Source organism: Artemia sp. Qi Xiang Cuo, chromosome 5 (genome assembly GCF_049724085.1).
Source record: "Artemia sp. Qi Xiang Cuo chromosome 5, ASM4972408v1, whole genome shotgun sequence".
NCBI lineage: Eukaryota > Metazoa > Arthropoda > Branchiopoda > Anostraca > Artemiidae > Artemia > Artemia sp. Qi Xiang Cuo.
In genome coordinates this window covers 70798176-70819330 of record NC_142798.1, presented here as the reverse complement: position 1 = coordinate 70819330, position 21155 = coordinate 70798176, and the positions used below count along the sequence as shown (strand labels likewise).

The following is a 21155-nucleotide window of genomic DNA, read 5'->3' as shown; positions in this document are numbered from 1 at the left end:
TAACGCTTTTAATTTGAAAGAATCCACCCAGCTTATGAGGCTATGTACTGACACTTTGAAAAGGGAGAAGGGGATTTAGGCCCCTCTACACCCCACTCCAGATGCAAAGCCTATAAATGCTTCCCAGGAACCTAAAGATGAAGCTTCGGTTTTTTTTAAATTAAACATAGTCTATTTTGAAAAAAATTGTATGATAAATTTTAGTAAATTGACAGTTTTGAATGAGATGATTGAAATTTGAATTCTGAATCTTCCATATTTTATTTTTCTAGTAACTTCCTATGGATGGGTCATTTTGACATTTCCTATGACAATTTGTCCTACCTCTGAGTGTGCTGTACGCTATGTATGGTTTCCAGGCAAATTCTAGATCTTTAAGGTCAAGGTTAAGGGCAAATTAAAAAAGTATGTGTAACATGCTAGAGTGGGAACTAGTGCTAATGTTGACGAAAAAAAAAATCATCAACGTCATCTAGTATTTGACGTTTTTTGGCATTTTTATCAGAGCAATAATAAGGAAAAATTAGTTTAACTGGTGTAATGGGTAAAATTGGTTCAGTATGTCTGAAGAAGAGTGACCTCATCCATTGCACACTGTATCCGATTGGAAGACAGAGGTACTTGATGCAAGAAGATATTGAATATTCTGAGTCTGAATGACACTGAGATAAGCGTCTGATCTCAGTTCCTGAATGAAACACGATTGCAGAGCTTGAAAAAATGCCAAGAGACGCCAAACGCTAGATGGTGTTGTTTATGTTTTATTTCGACGCTAGGTCCAGTTTGCACTCTTTCAAGTTACCAACACTCTTTGGGTAAATCTTCAATTCTGGGTTAGCCTGGTTCTGAAAACGGAAACTATTTATATATGCAGCTAGTATGGGGACCCAAGAGCCGATGTCAAAAGCATGGGCCCTTGTGCTGGACATGTTTTCAGCGTTGGGATCCTGATTCAAAAAACAAATATAGTAAATCTAGATAGAAAATATTCAAGGAGTCATTTTGGCTGCTGTGCCCTGTGAGTCCCACAAGATTTTAAACCTTTGGATTCTTTCAATTCTAAGAATATATAGTATGTGTATTTAATGTTTACAAGGATGACAAAATATTAAAATAAATAGTTGGACTCGAGATTTTTGTAGACTCCATTTTTTAATTTTAAATCTGAAATGTAAGTGATTTGGTAATAAATAGTTGCATGTGTTCGAATCATCATAATAAAATACAAGAATATCGAAGCTTTTCTTCTTAATTTTAAGTAAATGTTCGAGGTTAACTTGGATTTATCTCGGTGCATTTTGACATTAAAAAAAAAGATAAAGGGTGCCTCACTAGACTTTAAAATCCAAACTGGCGGTGCTGATCTCCTTTCCAAGGACTTTCTGCCAGAAGGTGCAATGAGGGGCTGGGGGCAGCCACTCTGTGCTGTCCCACACCCTTGCCGTTTACCTTCCCTAGATTTTTCCAGGTACCCATTTAGAGCGTGGTCGACTCTGGCTGAGCTTACAGGGTCACGTCATTGACCCCTGTTCCAAACCAATAACCAGCGACACCAAGACTCGAACCCCTGTCCTCACGGACACATGATTTAGACATATAGCATAATATTGTCCGGGACTTTCTTTAAAAGAAAAAAATAGAATAGATCACGTCTCCTCCATGTGGCTCCCTTGAGTCTAAAAATACTGTTCCGACTCCGTGTAAACCTTGTCTTTGAATAGACACCAAGGGAAAAAAACAGTCAGGGATATAGGGTACCCTGATTAGAAATTAGCTATGTGACTATTCATGTGGCCTGCAAAGTTTTCTTTCTGAAAATCTCAAAATACATTTGAGACACGAGTTTTTGCTGTAACAGACACTTCATTATACTTTCGACCAGTTCAGCTGCAGAATTTCTAGGACGTTCTAAGTGGCTTTGAGTCTTTTTATTAGTTGCTTTGAGGTTCCTCGTGGTTATTGCTTCTCAGAGTGTACCTCTACCAAGAAGCGTCTCCGCTCCAAGAAACTCTCCTTAATTTTATTGGAAAAGTCTGTTCTCCAGTAGTTTTGTCAAGTTAATTTGTTTATTTAAGCTCTAATTGTCTTCATAGATGCTGCTTCGAGTATGTCCTTTAAAATAAGGTTTACTAGTTGTTGAATAAAAACATATATCGTAATTTGAGTATAGGAGACGTTTTTAAATTTGGGGGGGGGGGGTCCTGTAAGATATATAAGCAGATCTTATTTGAGCTAGATGGGTCAGAGATAAATGAATAAAAAGAAGATGCTTTAATTTATAGGCTATTATACCAATAGAAAACGCTTAAGGAAGACGATAATTGATTTTCTTTATTGAGATAACTTATTTGTTTGTTTATTAAGAAGTTTAATTTTTTTAACTTCTTTTTGGTGGTGGGGGTGGGCCAGAATTCATTCGTGTAATTTTTGGATTTTTTTTTTTATACTGTACATTTTCATTTAAAGGGAAGTGAAAACTCCGCGAAATTAAACTGTATCTTTGCTAAGAGGTGTAACCTGCATCTACGCCAATGGGTTTGGTGTGTTCCCCTAAACTTCATAATTCAGACATCATGCATGCCGCATATTAGACTGTCTAAGAGAAGACTTATTAGGTTGACATACTTTAGGAAGAAGAATACAGGACAACCCAGCTCAGCGATGTCGGAACGGCCCACGGAGATTTAAAATGACTATTGCTTTCTAAGAAGGAGTCTTCTGATGGATCAGTTGGTTGATCTTTGGCTGGTGCACCAGGTTTTGATCCTTGTTGCTGGAGGTACTACACAAGGCCTTCTGGTTCGAGAAGCGTCGTTAATCGAATACTGACGAAAAAAAAAGTTTACAAAAATGGACAGCTTATTTATGTTTACAAAGGAGTACTACAATTATGAAATTGAACCTTTATCTGCTATTTTGACTTTCTGACCAAATTTGCGTAGGGAGCAGTGGTATTCTCAATCAGGATTGCTCTTAAGGGTGAACCTAAACGCGTTTATACTTTGCACTTTCAAACATATGTGTGGTAATTACGTTGACTGTCTTGAATCATAAGATACTAAATGGAAATCAAGTTTGTTACAGACACCTTGAATACTACGCAGCTCTAATACCGGCTTTATTATATGTTTGAACTCTTGTTTAAACCGGCATTCTAAGAACTTGTATTCTTAAATTAAGCTACCTAAAAAGTAGCTTAGTTGTTGCATAATCGGACATTTTCAGTTTGAAAGACGGGGTAGTTATTTTTTAAATTTTCTTCTAGGGTTTCGAATAACCACAATTTTCATTCTTGGCTCCCCCAAACAGTTTTCTCCAAATCAGGCTTAACATTCCTCTCACACAGGGATCAACTTTGGGGCAGGGGATGCAGGAACTAAAGCTGCACTCTGAAGGCTTGTGCTTCCCAAAAATCTTGTAAAAATTAATAATAATTTACTTTTAACCCACTTTTAAAACAAAGCAAGCGGAGTAGTTTATCCTTAAAAGGAAAATAGAAAATACAAAGACACAAAACAACATGAACTTACATCTCTGACAAAAAAAAAATATAATAGACTAAAAAAAATTCCGGAGCAAGTGACGTTAAGAAGACAACAGAAACCCACAGACACAAAAGCGAGAGCATTTTAAATATTTTAAGTATTTTAAACAATAAAATATATCAAACATAAATTTATATAATAAACAAAAGGACAGCGCTTGATTCTGGTCTTAATACCAAGCCTGATCAGAGCAACCATGTTACAGGGTGAAATGGGCCCAGTCACAGGTCAGATTCTGCCTTCAACTTCGAATGTCGCAACAGTTTTTTTTTTTCACCACTAAGGTAGATATCTGTCGCAACAGTTTTTTTTTTCACCACTAAGGTAGATACAATTAATGTTTGCAATAACTGAAATGTGGATGACTCTTCCTATAATTATTGTATTTACTTTCCTTATAAAATGCCCCTTTCGGCACTTTGAAGTTTAAAGTTTGAGCACTTGTGTGTCCTTCACTATCAACCTCTTAAACGGTTGTCTATCACTCCTTTAGAAAACTCTAGTTTAGAGACTGAGTCCCGTCATTTGGGGGGGGGGCTGGCTGGGGCTATAACCCCCCTCTGATTTTTGGAGGGGCCCCGAATCTGTAGCCACAATTTCTATTGATTTGATTTGAAGTGTGAAAAACAATATGAAAAAAGTGTTATCAAATCTCAGTTAAAACCACGTTAAAACAAATCAGTTTCTAAAAGAGCTGTACTTCACAACAATCTATTGTGAACTTCATTCTTAAACATATTTATTTGATATTTATATTTCATATTTCACTATGCATTTTTATTGCCTTTTTGTTACAGCCAGGGTGCCCGACTTTCATTACAATAAAATAAGGTGACCCAGGATCCGTAATAAAATTATACATATCGGTAGGTGATTCTGGAGCAGGGATTCCTTATATATATACATATTATGTACTCTCTATTTCTTTGAGTCTGTTCTGAATCTTTCCTGGGTCTTGTGTGACTCAGGTCTTTTCTGTTTTTGGACATATAAATAGAACACCATTTTGCACAACGACGGACTTTTTGCATTCCTAGTAGCCATTGACGTATTACTGTTAATAGACGCCAGGCTGCATGGGATTTGCAAGTTCCTTGTGCTTTTTCTTCTTTGCCTCCGAAAAAGCTTCTTGAATTTTGAGAAAATCAAAGTGTGAATTTCAGACCAGTTTTTTTTTATGATTTCAGAAAAATAAGAAAAATGTATAATATAAAAGGACAATTCAAAGAATCGTTCAAAATAATGAAGGGCAATAGGCTACCTAATCTCACACACCAAAGATTATAACAAAATGAGAATATGAAAAAAAGACAAGATTTGTCAATAGGACAGTTAAGAAGAAATTGTACCAGCACTCAAAGACTAAATATTTCGACTTCAAGTCTTTATCAAGGGGAGGGGGATTTAGCTTGAATCAACTTATTAAAAAAGGGGAGAAAAACATGAAAAACTCAGACCTATCAATTGTTGTCAATTCAAGAAAATACAGGATGGCCTGAGGAGGGTGCAATTTTTTTTTTCAAAATGTCTATACCAATGAAAATACCAAGCCAGTGTCATGAGATGGCCACTTTTGAGGTGTGGAAGCCGGTATTAAAGTAATTGCACTACATGCAATTTACATTCACTGCCGTGCTCATAGACTCAACCTTGTGTTTGGTGATTGCATTCATAACTTGAAATGAATGGCATCTTTCGTTTCCATTCTTCAAGAACTGTACTGTTTTATCGCGAGTGGCAATACACGCTATCAACTGTTTGTTAATTCTGACTAAGTCGCGACATAACTGTTCTTCAGCTGAAGAAATTACCTTCTACAAAATGGGCAAACTGATATAGACCGGTGAACAAACTACTGAATAGATACAACTGTAATTTGGCTGTTTTATCAATTACCAAAACATCTAGTGATGGGAGTCGGTAGCTCAGGCTCACGGAGTCGCTACCAGACTTCCTACATTTGAATTTATATGTAGATACTATCAAGAGGATTTTTTGCCATGAAATCTCTGTCTGAACAGCTGCAGGTGGTATATCTAGTTTTCTAGTTCTAGAGCTACTGGTGTTATTGCAGCTGCACAAGATAAATTTATAGACATACGAACTGACAAAGCTTTTGATGAAATCATTCATAAAGCAAAAAAAGTTCTTATGAATACAGCCTCACTGAAGACCTTTTGCAAAATTTTCAGAATTCTGGCTCATCATGTAAAAGACCAAAGCGTGCACAGGAAGTAGCTTCGTTACCTTATTTCGTACCCATGTCTACTTTGGGAAAAAGCAATCTTGCTGAAGTGAAAGTTTCGACTAAAGATGCTTTCAGAAGGGATCACTTTCTTGGGATAGACAGACTGTGCTCTGAGTTTGAAAGTCTGCATTAGATGTTGATTTGCCGCACTTTCTTGATACTAACCGCCTTGCTAGTGTAGCGGCGCATTACAAAGAAGCTTATATTGACACAACCCTGCTGGCCTTGCAAACGGATGTTGTGAGAAGATAAATCGACTCTTTAGCCATTAAGCCAAAAGATTTCTTTGAAGTTCACGATTGTCTGAAAGCAATGTCAATAGCATATTCCAAAGTTTCGAAAATTATACCATTCTTCATAATTCCGCCTATAACAATGGATTGTAATGAGAGATTCTTTTCTACACTATGCGTGGTTGAAACCTATTTAAGATCAGCAATAAGTGACGAAAGGCTCAGTGATCTGATGTAGATGTTTACTCTTGTGAAATCTTTTGATTTCGATGCTGTGGTTGATATTTTTGGAAAAAATGAGGCCTTGTTGATTTTCACTGTTGCATAAAACTGTAAATTACTTTCCAATATAAGTTATCTCTGTGTTCACCAAACATTTTTAAGTTTCTTCTTACTATTATTAGCCGATTTTGGAAGAGGCCTGTGCTAACCACTCTGGAGAAATATTGCTCTTAAGCAACTGTAAGCCGGCCTCTTGAGGGGGCTCTCAAAGAATACTTATCCCCCCCCCCTTATCTCAGAATGAAATGACGACGCTGGATGAGTCCCCCCCTCCACCCCCAAGGACAAAAATGTATATAAAGAGTCACGCAGAATCCATCTATAATTTGATGTTAGCATATATTGTGATGTTCTGACTGTTGAAAATGAGGACCAAAATGTGCAACGCCAGAGAGAGCTATACAGAACCTGAATGTGCTGTATTGGTCCTTGGCATCTAGATAGTGAAGCAAAAGAGCAAGAAGAAAGAACGAAAAACAAGTATGAAAATAGCTAGAGAATAATAAGAGAATAAAAAAAAATATAAAATGTATTAAAAAGTAAACAATGTAAGGGTGAAATGTAAATTTAAAATAATAGTAGATTGATTCCAGTTTGGAGTTGTTAATTGACGCATTAACAGTTATGTTCAAAGGAATGACATCTGCTCTCGTTCCCTCGCAAACTTGGCACCAATACCCAAGAAGGGGGCTTTAAGAAAGTGTAGCAGGTATATCTAGGCAGTCAAAAAATGATATAATACAATATTTATTTTCATGGCTCTTTTTTGTGTGCCTGATTTAGGTATCATTGTATTAAGGGGCGGATGCAGAGGGTAGTTTTAGGGGCACGTGCCCCCCATAAGGTCGAAAGTTGCATTAATTATTGGAGTGGATGTGCGAAAATATCAATGAGGGAGCCCAATTTTTGTAGGTACTCTCCCTCTAAACGTTAATTCTATATCCGCCCCTGATTGTATTCCACGATATTTTTAAAAATGTATTTTTTTTTTGTTTTCTTTTTTTTTAAATGTTTGGGCTGACGTTTAACACTAGTACTAAAAATAAATACAATTATATTTAGTAAGACTTGACAGTTATCCTTGGAATTCCTGAGATAAATGTTGGCAGATTACAATGAAATTCTGCTGCCAAATTCAGCTTTTATATATATATTTTGTCATGACACAGTTTAGCAGGACAAGTCTAGGAGGAATTTTGGTGCATGTGATAAATTCTTATCGTTTGTAATTTGGCATATTATACATATACCTCCCACGGCCAGCTTCTCAGTGGAAAGCTGTGCATTTTGCACCTTATTTGAACCCAAATCATGTAAAGATTTTGAATCTCAAATGACTGGAGGGCTAAAGTGGACGCGTCACCTGTCAGTTTTGAAAAAAAAAGTTTAGTTTGTAAAACTTATGATTTATTCGGGGAAGTCAAATCGCGAAAATATAGGGGAAGACAAGAACTTTTTTTTTTTTTTTTTTTTAACGAAGGTACAAGAAAAAGGTAATATTCAAAACCTATGGGGGATTCTGATAAGATAGCTGGTACATAGTATGTTAATAAGGTGGACACAATGTGTACAGACAAGACGGGTGGTGCATAGTATGTTTATGAGATGGACACCATTTATACAGACAAGACGGGTGATACATATTATGTGTATGAGGTGGACAACATGTATGCAGAGTAGACGGGTTATACATAGTATGTTCTTGAAGTGGACACCATGTGTGCAGGATATTGCTTCGGGAAGTGGAGGGGAATCGAGAAAAACACAAAATCATGTGGATTGTATGACAGCGTGATTGTGAGAAAAATTGCAAAATATCGTGAGGTTTTGAAGATATCAGGCCCGAAATAAATTATCAATGCAAAAAAAATGATATGCTATCAAGGTCCAAAATTTTATGTTTTATTTAATATTTTATGTAGGATATATTATATTTTAATAGATTTTTTATAGTTTAATAAAACCTGTTATATCAAGGCGTAATAGATTCTTTGAGTATAACATTTGCTAGAATGCTAGAAGGATAGTCCCACTGGAGCTTACACATTTTCTTCTGCCTCAGTGTGTTCGATTTCTTCCTCGGTTTTCTTAGATTCTTCTTCGGTCCCGGATCGTTGACTTGGTTGTAAAAATCAGGGGCTAAAAAGAAAATTCAAGCATAGGAAAAAAAAAATTATAGCACAATGATTGGAAGTTACATGTAAGGAAGTCCCAAATTGACCAAAAGAAATTTCCTTTTTTTAAAGTGAAAAATTGTATGAAAACCAAAGAAAAGGATATAAACCATAAAATAGTAGCTCTTCCATTTTTTCATAATATAAATTTTTACTCAATAGTAAGGAGCGAACCATAGCCTATAGGAACCGAAGTTTTAAGACTGTTTTTAGAAAAACAGTCTAGGGAGAAAAATTGGGTCTGGTGTTTCCTTCCTTGGAAATCCCCCCCCACAGGAAATCCATCCCCCGCCGAAAAGCCCCCATGAAAAATTTCTCCCATACATAAAGTGCAGCATCACAGAGAAAGCAAAAAACATGTAGCTCAAAATGTTGATTAGGTGTCCTAAGAGGTGAAAACGAATGGATTTTAAGGATCTGCCATAGTACCGTCAAATTGTTTGAACAGTATTATGCAACTAAGTACAGCAGGTCCAGATATACAGGAGGGTAGAAGCACTTACTGAGTCGATGTTATTCAAAACATGCTTTTCTTTCTACATCTTTACGAGGAGGCGAGGGATCCTTCATAAGAGTGAAGCTTAAGGGTGAAAACAAATGTGTTTACACTTTACGTTTAAAAATATTTGTTTTAATAATGTCTGCTGTCTTGAATCATTGGATGTTAGACGGAAGTCATGTTTGTTGCTGGCAGTGTGAATACTTCGCAGTTTTAATGCTAGTTTTATTATATGTTTGAACTCTTGTTTAAACCAGCTTTGAAGAACTGGTAATTTATCAAATTAAGCTATCCAACAAGCTGATTAATTGTTGCATTATCGGACGTTTTCAGTTTGTTAGATTTAACAGTTCTTTTCGTGATCTTTTGTACCAAAATTCCCATCCTTGACTCTCCAAAACATTGTTTTATCAGATAACACTTAAGATTCTCTCAAACATAGGGCCAACTTTGGGGCATTTTGCCCAGGGGCCAGAGCCACACTCCTAAGGTATGTTCAAGACGGTGAAAAAAATGTATGCTACATAGAAGAAAAGGATATACCATCAACTTCTTGAACAGCACTAACCAGCTTTAAACTTTTCATTTTAAACATATGTGTTTAAATTATATTTTTTGGGCATTGGGCCTGGGAGCCAGAGCCACACCGTTAAGGACTCACTTTTTTATTCCGTGATCTATGTGCCATGAAGAATAAAGCATAAATGAGCATTCCGGGCTTCTCTTTGGTTTTCGAAAGAGATAACATTGTCTTGGGCTAAATCTTAGCTGAACCTTTGTAAGGGGAGGAACTGGGACTCTGTCAAAATTTATATATTTTTTAATTCTATGTTTTTGTTTTGAATATTTTTGTCGGTGAGTTTGTGGGTAAGTTTTTTTTTCTTTGTTTAATGTTATATTTCGTGGATGAGGGCTGTTGGCTATGTAGCCGAAATATGAAGTTAGGTATTATTCACTGTCTTAAGAAAATTCCTTGCTGTCTTTTTTTTACTGTGTATGATGGAAAGGCAGTGTGGTCTTTGTCATTCACTATCCATTGGAAATCCAACTTCGTCTCTGGAATCCTAAAGTGATCTCATTTTAGTGAAAATCATATCAAATTTGAATTTCAATACAAAACTACTTAAATTTCGCTTTAAATTTCAAATAAAATCACTTTGAATCACTAAAGTAATTTTATTTGAGACCTTTTGAAATAAGGTCTTTAGTGGGGCCAACTAGAAGAAATGCCTTGTTCTTTAGTCTATATTTTACTTTCTAACTAAAGTGGCTAATATATTTTGTTTGATTTCAGGTCAAGCTTGGGCGTATAAATGTGATGTGTCTGACCGTCATTCAGTTGAGCAGACTGCTGATATTATCAAACGAAGTTTAGGGAATGTTACAATATTAGTGAATAATGCAGGAATTATGCCTTGTCATCCGTTTTTGTCCTGGAATGCGAAGCAAATAGACCAGTGCGTTGATATTAATGTTAAAGGATGTTTATGGGTTAGTAAGCGCTTTTCTTTTTGTGTGAATTTAGTATATATTCTTTTTGTGTCAAATAAGATGCAATCTGCCTACCTTTCGGCTTGAAAGTTGATAGGGGGAGTGAATAGCGGATCCACGTTGTGCCTCTAGTTTTTTTTTGGGAGGAATCAGGGCTTAGATTGTTTTAGGACCGAATCAGAACCTAGATCGTTTTGCACAGTCATTATTCGATTCCGAATTATTCTCTCCTTATTTTGACGAAAATAACGATATCTGGATAGAACAAACAGTTCCGAAAGAAATAATTAATATCAGATTATAACATTATTTATAATTAATATAAGAAAAAAAGTATTAAAATAATTATTTTAATCCGGATAGAACAAATATTTCAGGGAGAGGCATTTGTTTCTGTAAACTTTTTCGGAAGTCCCTTTTTTCCTATCAAGTTCTCTATGAAGTAATGTGACTGCTATAATAATTTAAAAGGCGTTAAGTTTTATATTAGAGCAAAAAAAAAAAACCGAAAAAAGCGTTTCGAGTTTTTCAACTGTTATTCACAAACAATTTTTTGCTCTACCAGGTAGGTACCCTTTTGTACCTATCTTTGTACCGTTTTGTACCCTTTGTACCCTTTTGTACCAAGATAAATGGAGGGGTAACTGCTTGTGAAAACTACCACCCATAGAAGATTTTTTGCTCATCAGTTTTACCACCGAGCTCCTAGAGTATGGGTCCGGCCTTATTTTTGTGGCGCAAACATTGTTCTGTGCATTATGGTCCACGGAGATCATTCCGAAGGATTGGTGGACTGGAATAATCTGGCTGCTATGGAAACGGAAAGGTGTCAAGAGCCAATGTACAAACTAAAGAGATATTAATACTCTCCCTACCTTCCTCCCTCCCTACCTACCTACCTACCTACCTACCTACCTGGTAGGTACAACGAAGGTTTTTGTTAGATATCGAAGATATGGTAAAATAATTTTAATATTTTTCTATTTCAATTTTAAAAAAAGGGATTTAGCACATTTAAAAAAGAAACGGTATCCTCTAAGAATCTCTAAGATCAACGGAGATGCGGAAAGGCGGATTGAAACCGTCGATATTGTATGCTGAGCTTAAGAACTTAGGCTGTGAATCCCTCTTGACTCCTTTTAAACTAATGCAACTGAGCTGCACATTCCTTTGCCTTCAGTCCTGGGGGTCAATCGTGATCATGTGTGTTTGTGTGCTGGATACCAGTGATTGCATTTTATTGTAAAGAACGATAAAAAGAACTTTTGCATTTTAATATAAATTTTATTTACTACTCATAAAATTTTTTAGTAGCTAATAAATTTTACTAGCTAACTAATAAATCAATAAATTTTACTAACTAAAAATCCTGTTAGATGACAGAAATAAAAAAAAAAGCAGCCTAAAAATAAAAGATAAAAAACTTAAATAAATAAAGTATTATATATACATATATATATATATATATATATATATATATATATATATATATATATATATATATATATATATATATATATATATAAAACTCTTTCGTGGGAAACCGAAGAAAAGATATTTTGCCTCTGAACACTGAGGCAAATGGCCGAGAATGAATACTCTCTGGCAGGAATTGCCTGGGTTGCCGGAGGGATTTTAAAAAAATGTTCTTGAAAATTCCCAAAATACCCAAAAAGTCTGCCAAATTTGGCTGTTTTGCATTTTATGGTAAGGTAAACTATAAGGGCTTACCTTATGGTGATGTAAGGCCAGGTAAGATTTGAAAAAATCTTCAAAAATGCACTTGAACATACCCAAATACCCAAAACGTTTGCCAAATTTGGCTGTTTTGCATTTTATGGTAAGGTAAATTATAAGGGCCTTACCTTATGGTGAGGTAAGACCAGGTAAGATTTGAAAAAATCTTCAAAAAATGTACTTGAACATACCTAAATACCCAAAAAGTTTGCCAAATTATGTAGTTTGCATTTTATCAACCAGATATACCCAAAAAGCCTGCCAAATTAGGTAGTCTTGCATATTAAAGCTTTAAAACAAAAGTACTATTTAGTGATAATAGTCTTATAGATAGAATGTCTTTAATTAATCGTCAGTTCTTTAATCATACGAAACTAAGTACTATCAGAGGCAACGCTGTAGCGTTGCCTATAGTAAAGGCCATACGGCTCACATGTTTTTTTTTTTTTTTTTTTTCAGAGGTACTTCATATGGAAGGGGTCGTCGTAGAAACTTCAAAGGGGGCTCATTCGATTGGAAATCGAGAGTTCTAGTGCCCTTTTTAATAGTCGAAAATTATTGGAGGGAAACTCGCCCCCCCCCCCACGCCCATCATTCCCCCCAACCCATCCAATCAAAATTTTGAGATAGCCATTTTGTTCAGCGTAGTTGATTTCAAGATAGGAAATATATTTTTGAGGAGGACACTCCCCCACAACCCTCAGGGCAAGGGTTTTAAATTATGCCCTGGGGGCATATAAGGTTTTTATAGAAGGCGTTGTCGTAGAAACTTCAAAACAGGCTCATTCGATTCGAAATAAAAGGGCTAGTGCCCTTTTTAATAGTAAAAAGTAATTGGAGTGTAAGTCGCCCCCCCCTCACGCCCATCATTTCCCCAAACACATCCAATCAAAATTTTGAGTTAGCCATTTTGTTCAGCATAGTTGATTTCCAGATAGAAAATATATTTTTCAGGAGGACACTCCCCCACAACCCTCAGAGCGAGGGTTTTAAGTTATGCCCTGGGGGCATATAAGGTTCTTATACACGGCGTTGTCGTAGAAACTTCAAAAAAAGCTCATTCGATTGGAAGTTAAAAAAGCTACTGCCCTTTTTAATAGTCGAAAGGGATTGGAGGGCGACTAGCCCCCCCCCCCCACGCCCATCATTTCCCCAAACACATCCAATCAAAATTTTGAGATAGCCATTTTGTTCAGTGTATTTGATTTCCAGATAGAAAATATATTTTTGAAGAGGATACTCCCCCACAACCCTCAGGGCAAGGGTTTTAAGTTATGCCCTGGGGGCATATAAGGTTTTTATAGAAGGTGTTGTTGTAGAAACTTTAAAACAGGCTCATTCGATTGGAAATTAAAGGGCTAGGGCCCTTTTTAATTGTCGAAAGTGACTGGAGTGCAACTCGCCCCCCCCCCACACCCCTTATTTCCCCAAACACATCAAATCAAAATTTTGAGATAGCCATTTTGTTCAGCGTAGGGGATTCCCATATAGAAAATATATTTTTGAGGAGGACACTCCCCCACAACCCTAAGGGCAAGGGTTTCACTTTATGCCCTGGGGGCATATAAGGTTTTTATAGAAGGCGTTGTCGTAGAAACTTCAAAAAAGGCCCATTCGATTGGAAATTCAAAGGGATAGTGCCCTTTTTAATAGTTAAAAGTCATTGGAGGGCAACTTGCCCCCCCCATGCCCATCCTTCCCCCAAACACATCCAATGACAATTTTGAGGCAGCCATGTTCTTCTGCATAGTCGAGTTCCACATAGAACATATGTTTTTGAGGAGAAAAATCCCCCACAAGCCTCAGGGCAAGGGTTTTAAGTTATACCCTGGGGGTATATAAGATTTTTATAAAAAATATTGTCGTAGAAACTTCAAAAAAGGCTCTTTCGATTGAGCGTCCTCCGGGCTAGTTCTTTTTTTAATAGTTATATGTGATTGGAGCGCAAATAACCCCCTCCCCTGACCATCATCCCCCCACACACGGCCGGTAAAAATTGGAACCAATCATTTTATTCAAAGTAATTGAGAGTTCCGTAAATTAAGCCTTTGAGGATGATAACTCCCCCACAGCTCTTAGGGCAAGGGTTGTAATTTAAGGATTCTCCAAATCCTTCCCATTGTTTCTTATGGAAGGGATGCTTGTATAAACTTTAGAAAGGGCTCATTTGATTGGAAAGTGAAAGTTCTTGTTCACTTTTTAAGAGTCAAAAGAGACTGGAGGGCAACTAGCCCCATCCCCCTCCTCCATGCCCTAAATGCATCAGATAAAAAATTTGAGATAGACATTTTGTTAAAATAGTTCAAAGTTCGGATAACAAAAAACTCCTGTGTCGACACAGCCCACCAGGGCCAGGGGGTAGGCGTTGTAAGTTATGCCCTGGGGCATAACTATTAAGGGGTCTATAACTTATGGGAAGGGGTTTTGTATGGGAAGAACACATAGGAAATCTATTATAATTATCCAATAACAAGGTTAAAATACATACTCTGTTATAGATGTAAAATTGCTTTGGGACACAAAATCCTATTAAGGTCATTTCCAAACAGTCGTGATCCCTTTGTGTCAGCAAGTGAAATGGTCTAAGTCCCCTTATTGGAGCTATTTTTTCAATCCTTTCATTGTTGTCAATCGCTGTTCACAAGTTTTGCAAGCTGTATATTTTTCATATATAAAGTTTTTATCAAATATGTAATAGGTTTGACTTTTAAAAAAGCCTCATTCGATTTGAACTGAAAGTTTTGGATCCTTTTTTTAAGTAAAGAATAATCGGACAGTAAGCACCCCCCCCCCCCCCATGCCATAAAAACTTAAAACCTAAAAACGGTTGCAATCAAAAACGAACAAAAATTAATTTAAAAAAATTTCCGAAAAAGAAGTTTTTCAAAGAAAAGTAAAGGCCATTTTAAACTTAAGCTCAGGAGATACAAATACCTGTTAAAATTCAAATTCAAAACGACCAGAAATTACTAATAAAGAATAAATGAAACCCAAAACGAACAGAAATTAAATAAACAATCATAGCAAAAACATATAACAAGTAATAATATAAATGAATAAATAGATCTTAAAGCGAGTAATGCTTAGATTGAATATGAAAATCAAGCTTAAAACGAAAACAAATATTTTGCTATTAAAGTATATATGAAACTTAAAACGAACAGAAATTAACTTTTCGAACGAACAACAAACATACAATATATATTAATGTAAATGAATAAATAAATCTTAAAACGAGTGAAACTTAAATTGAATATGCAAATCAAGTTTGAATCGAATAAAAATAACTATAAATAAGAGTTTAGGTATTGCCTCACTGCAGAAGCCTAAAACCTACTGCGTCATTGGCGCTTTACTGAAAACGAATTATATTACAAATGTTTTCTTTTGTACTTAATATTGAAAATAAATATTAAAATTATAGTAAAATTTTGAACTGATGAGCTTTTAGCAATTAATATCATTATGCATCAAATATTCCGTTTAATTATTAGTTATTTTCAAGATTGGTCAAGACAAATATAGTTTCGCTACAAACAAAACTTGGATACTGCCCCCTTCTTTAACTGTAAAAACCTAAAACCTTCTGCGTCATTGGTTCTTCACTGAAAACGAATTACTCGTATATTACAAATTTATTCTTTTCCAGTTCTTATAGTATTGAAAATGAAAATAAAAATTACAGTGAAAAAAAAAATCCTGAACTGATGTATCTTTCAACAATTAATATCATTATATATCTAATATTCAATTTGATTTTGTTTATACTTTCCAAGACTGCTCAAGACTACTCCAAGACTACTCATATAGTTTTGCAATTTTTTTTAACTCTGCCATTTTTTCTAACTAATCGTGTGAGTTTGTTATGAAAACATTATATGGCTTCTAAGCATTTCTATTTGACTTGAAAACTGCCTTTTAAACTTTGCGGAACATCCATTTTCTTGCATGAAGCTTTAACATATTACAGAATGTCAAGTTTCGGAGTGTCCCAGTCCTTCTAAGAACGTGCCTTTGGTCTCTTTTAATCCACATGGTCAATTTAGGGGGTGGAGGGTAGGATAACTCTCTATGCAGCCTCTTTCTATCGGTGTATAATTCCCACTTTCAACACCTTGTGGACAGACTATCATATAATCTACGAAGCATACAACTACCCCAAATCAGTATCAATAAATAAGTTAAACCTAAAACAGAGCAAAACATTAAATAAATTCTGGATTAAAGCTAAAAACAAGCATAAATTAATATGAGTAGGGTTCGATACCCCTATGCTTTCTAAAAGCCAGAACATATTTTGTACTTTACTGAAAAAAAAATTCAAATGAGTTTACTGAAAAATAATGTGCATTGTCAATTTAATATACATATGCTGATATTTATTCCCTAAAATCTTAATTAATTTTTGATTTTATAAAGTTGCAAAAGTGAAAACATTTCAAAGAATTGTTTTCAGTAAATCGCCAATGACGCAGTAGGTTTTAGGCTTCTGCAGCGAGGCGATACCCAAACTCTTGTTTATAGTTATTTTTATTCGATTCAAATTTGATTTGCATATTCAATTTAAGTTTCACTCGTTTTATGATTTATTTATTCATTTACATTAATATCTATTGTATGTTTGTTTGCATTGATTTTTTATTTAATTTCTGTTCATAAGTTTCATTTATACTTCAATAGCAGACTATTTTTTTTCGTTTTAAGCTAGATTTTCATATTCAATCTAAGCATTACTCGCTTTATGATCTATTTATTCATTTCTATTATTACTTGTTATATGTTTTTGCTATGATTGTTTATTTAATTTCAGTTCGTTTTGGGTTTCATTTATTCTTTAATAGTAATTTCTGGTCGTTTTGAGTTTGAATTTTAACAGGTATTTGTATCTCCTAAGCTTAAGTTTAAAATGGCCTTTACTTTTCTTTTAAAAACTTATTTTTCGGAAAGTTTTTTTTAAAATTAATACTCTTAAATACCAGGGGACTGAGCTTCACTTGGTAACTAGAAAGATAGTTTTTTAATCTCTTTTATTAACTTGAACCATATGTGTTAAGAATTTTTTTAATAATAATGGTTTTTGATTAATATTTTTAATTAAAATTGTTTAATTAATAAGAAAAATTTTTAAAGAACGCATGATTTTAGTAGTTATGCGTTACGAATTTTAATAATAAACCTTATGAAACGCTTTTACTTAATTTTGTCTCTTTAGAGGAACAAAGACAAGTCTTCATAAAATCATAAGCTTGTTTACAGGTGTAGTATTCTTCATATACAATTTGCTATTGATGTTTTGACGGAGAGTTAGGCGTGGTCCTGACAAGCACATTTTTTCAAAATGAAATTGTTAGACCTGTGTTAAGATGGGCATTAATTTTTCTGTCAAAAAAGATTTACCAAAGACTAGATAGGCAAATTATTTTTAAAACGTTCGTGTCCAAATACGGTAAAAATTAAACAAAAAAAAATTGCTACTGGGGACACTTGAAATTTTTTAAGAAAAAAAGAAAGCGTAGGTAGTTATGATATATTTTATAAGTCTTGAAGGGAGACTTTCTCTTGATTAGCCCTTGATTTCATTTTCAGACTTGAAAATGATCGCTTTGTAGCAGAAAAAAAAATTTTTTTTTAGCAGATTCGGAAATAAAAGCCTTTTTATTTTTATCCTTAATATTTTGACCTTAAAACGTCTCTGTTGGATACCATTATACCTTAATTTCCTCTATATTTAGTCAGATGTTAAATATACAAATATTTTCATTTTAATTCGACTTTTATTTAGATTTTTGCATTTTAATATTTTGATAATTTTTCTTAGGTAACTCGAGCATTTTTACCCGGAATGATAGAAGAAAAGCATGGACATATTGTTTCTATGTCTTCAATAGCTGGGATGGTTGGATGCAAAAATTTAGTGCCTTACTGCGCCTCGAAGTACGGCGTTGTAGGTAAGCCTTTCCGAGAAAAATTTGAATAAATTTGTGCGATCCACTGAAAATAACCAGTCTTATTATAGAATTCAGGATCAGAGGCTATGTGGTTACCTGTTGAGAAAGACTGATAAAAAAAAAATAATTTTGTGGTCAACAGTGATCGCGCCAGTGGCGCGCTGCTGCTGTTATTTTTTGCCCGATTATACCTGTTGATTATAAATTATTATAATGTCTTGAATAGTCCTTTGTTTTTCTGAAAACATTTGTCTCCTTGAGTTACTACATGACAAGGGTGTATCCAGGATTTTGTTGGGGGGGGGGGGGGGGGTACAAGAAAATTTTAATAATTCTACTCTTTTTTTTTCAAGTACACTTGAGTTCTCTTAAACTGGATAATCCAGTTTGTACACTGTGATGTGTATGTTGCAGAGCTGCTTAATTAGCTGCCTTATTATGAAACACGTCAAGTGAATAATAAGAGAATTATCACTATTGCTTGACAATAGGCTACTTGTGTTTGCCCGGTTGTTGTATTTACTACTATATTACATATATTACTATATATTACATATATTACGTATATGTTTTGTATTATGTATTGCATATATTACAGAGAAATTTAGTTTTCAGAATATTGGTAATTTGATTTTTTTTTTTTTTTTTTTTTTTTTTTTTTTTTTTTTTTTTAAGCAAAATAGTATGAAAAAGAAATAAACGAGAGTCCCTTTTTTTGTAGCCCCATGCACGTGAGTCTTACTTTTATAGTTCCTTGCTTGAGAAGTCAATGTGTTGATGTGCCTCATAATGAACTGATTAAGCTGCTAATTAAGCTGTTCTGTTGCATGCAAATCGCTGCATACAGAACTTGATTATCCAGTCTCAGAGAGTCTAACTATTGGGATGCTAATTTTCAAATTCATCAAACTCATTTGTGATCCTACAACCTGAAGGAAAGAAAACGATTATAGCCAAAATTGGAATTTTGCGCTGCTTGTATAGGAAGATTTAGGGGGGGGGGGTCAAGTAATCCTTCTTTTAATCCCGCGTTCAATAGTACCAATTGCAAATATTAGTTTAATTTTTTGGTGTTCAATAAGGAACTACAATTAATGAACTATGTTTGAAAGCTCAATAAGCTGCAATTTGTCCTTTTACAAATAGAAAATTTTTCATATATTTATCTATCAGAAAAAGCAAACAATGTTTTTGGTTAGTTTCAAAGGTTTTATGAGGTTGCAATTTTTTTCTCTCTTTTTTTATTTTATTTAATTTTTTTTTGCATGAAATTCACTTCGATGTTCAAACCGCTTTTAATAGAGCCCAATAATTCCGCTTATTCATTAAGCTATTGCAAATAATTGCAATACGCAGGATAAAAACTGCACGCTGATTTTTAAGAGTTTTTATTATCTGGCTAATATTAACACGAATCGGAATAACAGTGACCTCCGCTTCTCCAGCCACGCTTTGTCTTTTTTTTTGTTTTTTTTTTTTCGCCCTGTAGATATAATTTACGACACCCTTTGTTCCTATTAACTTCTTGGTTCTGATGATAAAAAACCTTCATAACCCTACCTTGGTGATTGCGCAACCTTAACAGGTTCTTTCGTAACGCCTTCATGTGACATGATTTACTGTTGATTTCTTTTTTCTTTTAAACAGTTGGTTATAAATTTATATATGATTGCGTTCATATTTTAACTTGGATCAACTTTCCCCAGCTGTCGTTTCCGACAAAACAAAAAATAAAAAGACTCCTTGCTCTTTAATGACAGGCTTTATAAACGCTTGAATGACAATTGCAGTATACTGACAGCAAGGTATGGTATGAATAGTGATCTCCCTTTGTCCAAACATTTGAGAAATCTAATCAAACCTTTTAAATCTGCTGAAGTTGGTATAGTTATTGGGTATTTATGTGGGGCTATTTGTTGGTATAGTCAATATTCAGCGGTTCTGTTTGTTTTTTGTTTTTTCCTCAATTTTTGAATAGAAAGCCAGTGTAGTGTTCGAGGTTATGTTTTTCATAAAAATACTGAAACAAAATTATCAAAGCATACCGATTATTCCCTCCCCAAACACCAAATTTGAATTTCCCTTACTTTGGGCTCACCTATTCCTTTGTTCAACTGTACATGAAAGTTTTAACTCCATCCTCCTAGCCGTTCCCACAATATTCGAGGCATGGACCGATCAAACGAATCAAAACCATATCAAGATCGGGAATATGGTGTTGACCATAATGGCTCGGTAGCCAATGTCGTCAGGGAGGGGGGAGGAATTTGCCTCCCTAGATTTGTTGCTGTGTCCTTCCTCCTTTTTGGGTGATATTTTCATTGAGAAATGCTTAATGCCCTTTTTGGTGTTTTCATTGGAATAATTTGAAAGAACGACAAATTCATCCCTGAATTTGTTCAAAAATGCATCTATCCTGGAATAATACTGTTAGCTTTTTAAAATCAGAACCAAAATTGGAGGTTACCAAAAGGTGTTGGGCCTTGTCATGTCCTTATATCTTACCCAGTGAATAAGGTTTCAGACTTTAGCTAGAAATTAATCTTAGACCTTAGCTTAGCTAAAAATTAGTTGGGAATTGGAACCATGAGAGTGGATGTAGGCTATAAAATTCCGAAAAATTATAAATTAAAGAAGACAATGTGACGTCACGATAACAAAGTGTGCAAGGGCCAAAGGCCCGATCTGGTGGCCCCCGCTAGTGAACCAACTGGAGAAAGGGGACGTTAGGCTATATTTGGTAGGCCTGATTCTGGTATTTTGTGGGGGCCTAAGGCTGTAGCCCGCCATTGGCGAGGGTCAATGGCCCGAACATGCGTGAGAGGTGGCAAAATAGACGAAGTCGGCTTTTTACAAGCATATATACATATATAGATTGGTTTATATATATATATATATATATATATATATATATATATATATATATATATATATATATATATATATATATAAATATAAATATATGTGTGTGTGTGTGTTTAAACATATGTAGCTTTAT

The 21155-nt window shown here is 34.8% G+C and overlaps 1 protein-coding gene across 2 annotated transcripts in view; it reads left to right on the top strand.

The window, feature by feature from the left end:
* LOC148952469 (17-beta-hydroxysteroid dehydrogenase 13-like) overlaps nucleotides 1-21155 on the top strand; it is a 106966-nt gene that overhangs the window by 76100 nt on the left and 9711 nt on the right. For both annotated transcript variants that reach the window (XM_089089906.1, XM_089089907.1), the window contains exons 5-6: nucleotides 10276-10472; nucleotides 18028-18157. In XM_089089906.1, coding sequence (XP_088946032.1) covers nucleotides 10276-10472; nucleotides 18028-18157 — 327 coding nt within the window. The remainder of the gene's footprint in view (nucleotides 1-10275; nucleotides 10473-18027; nucleotides 18158-21155) is intronic.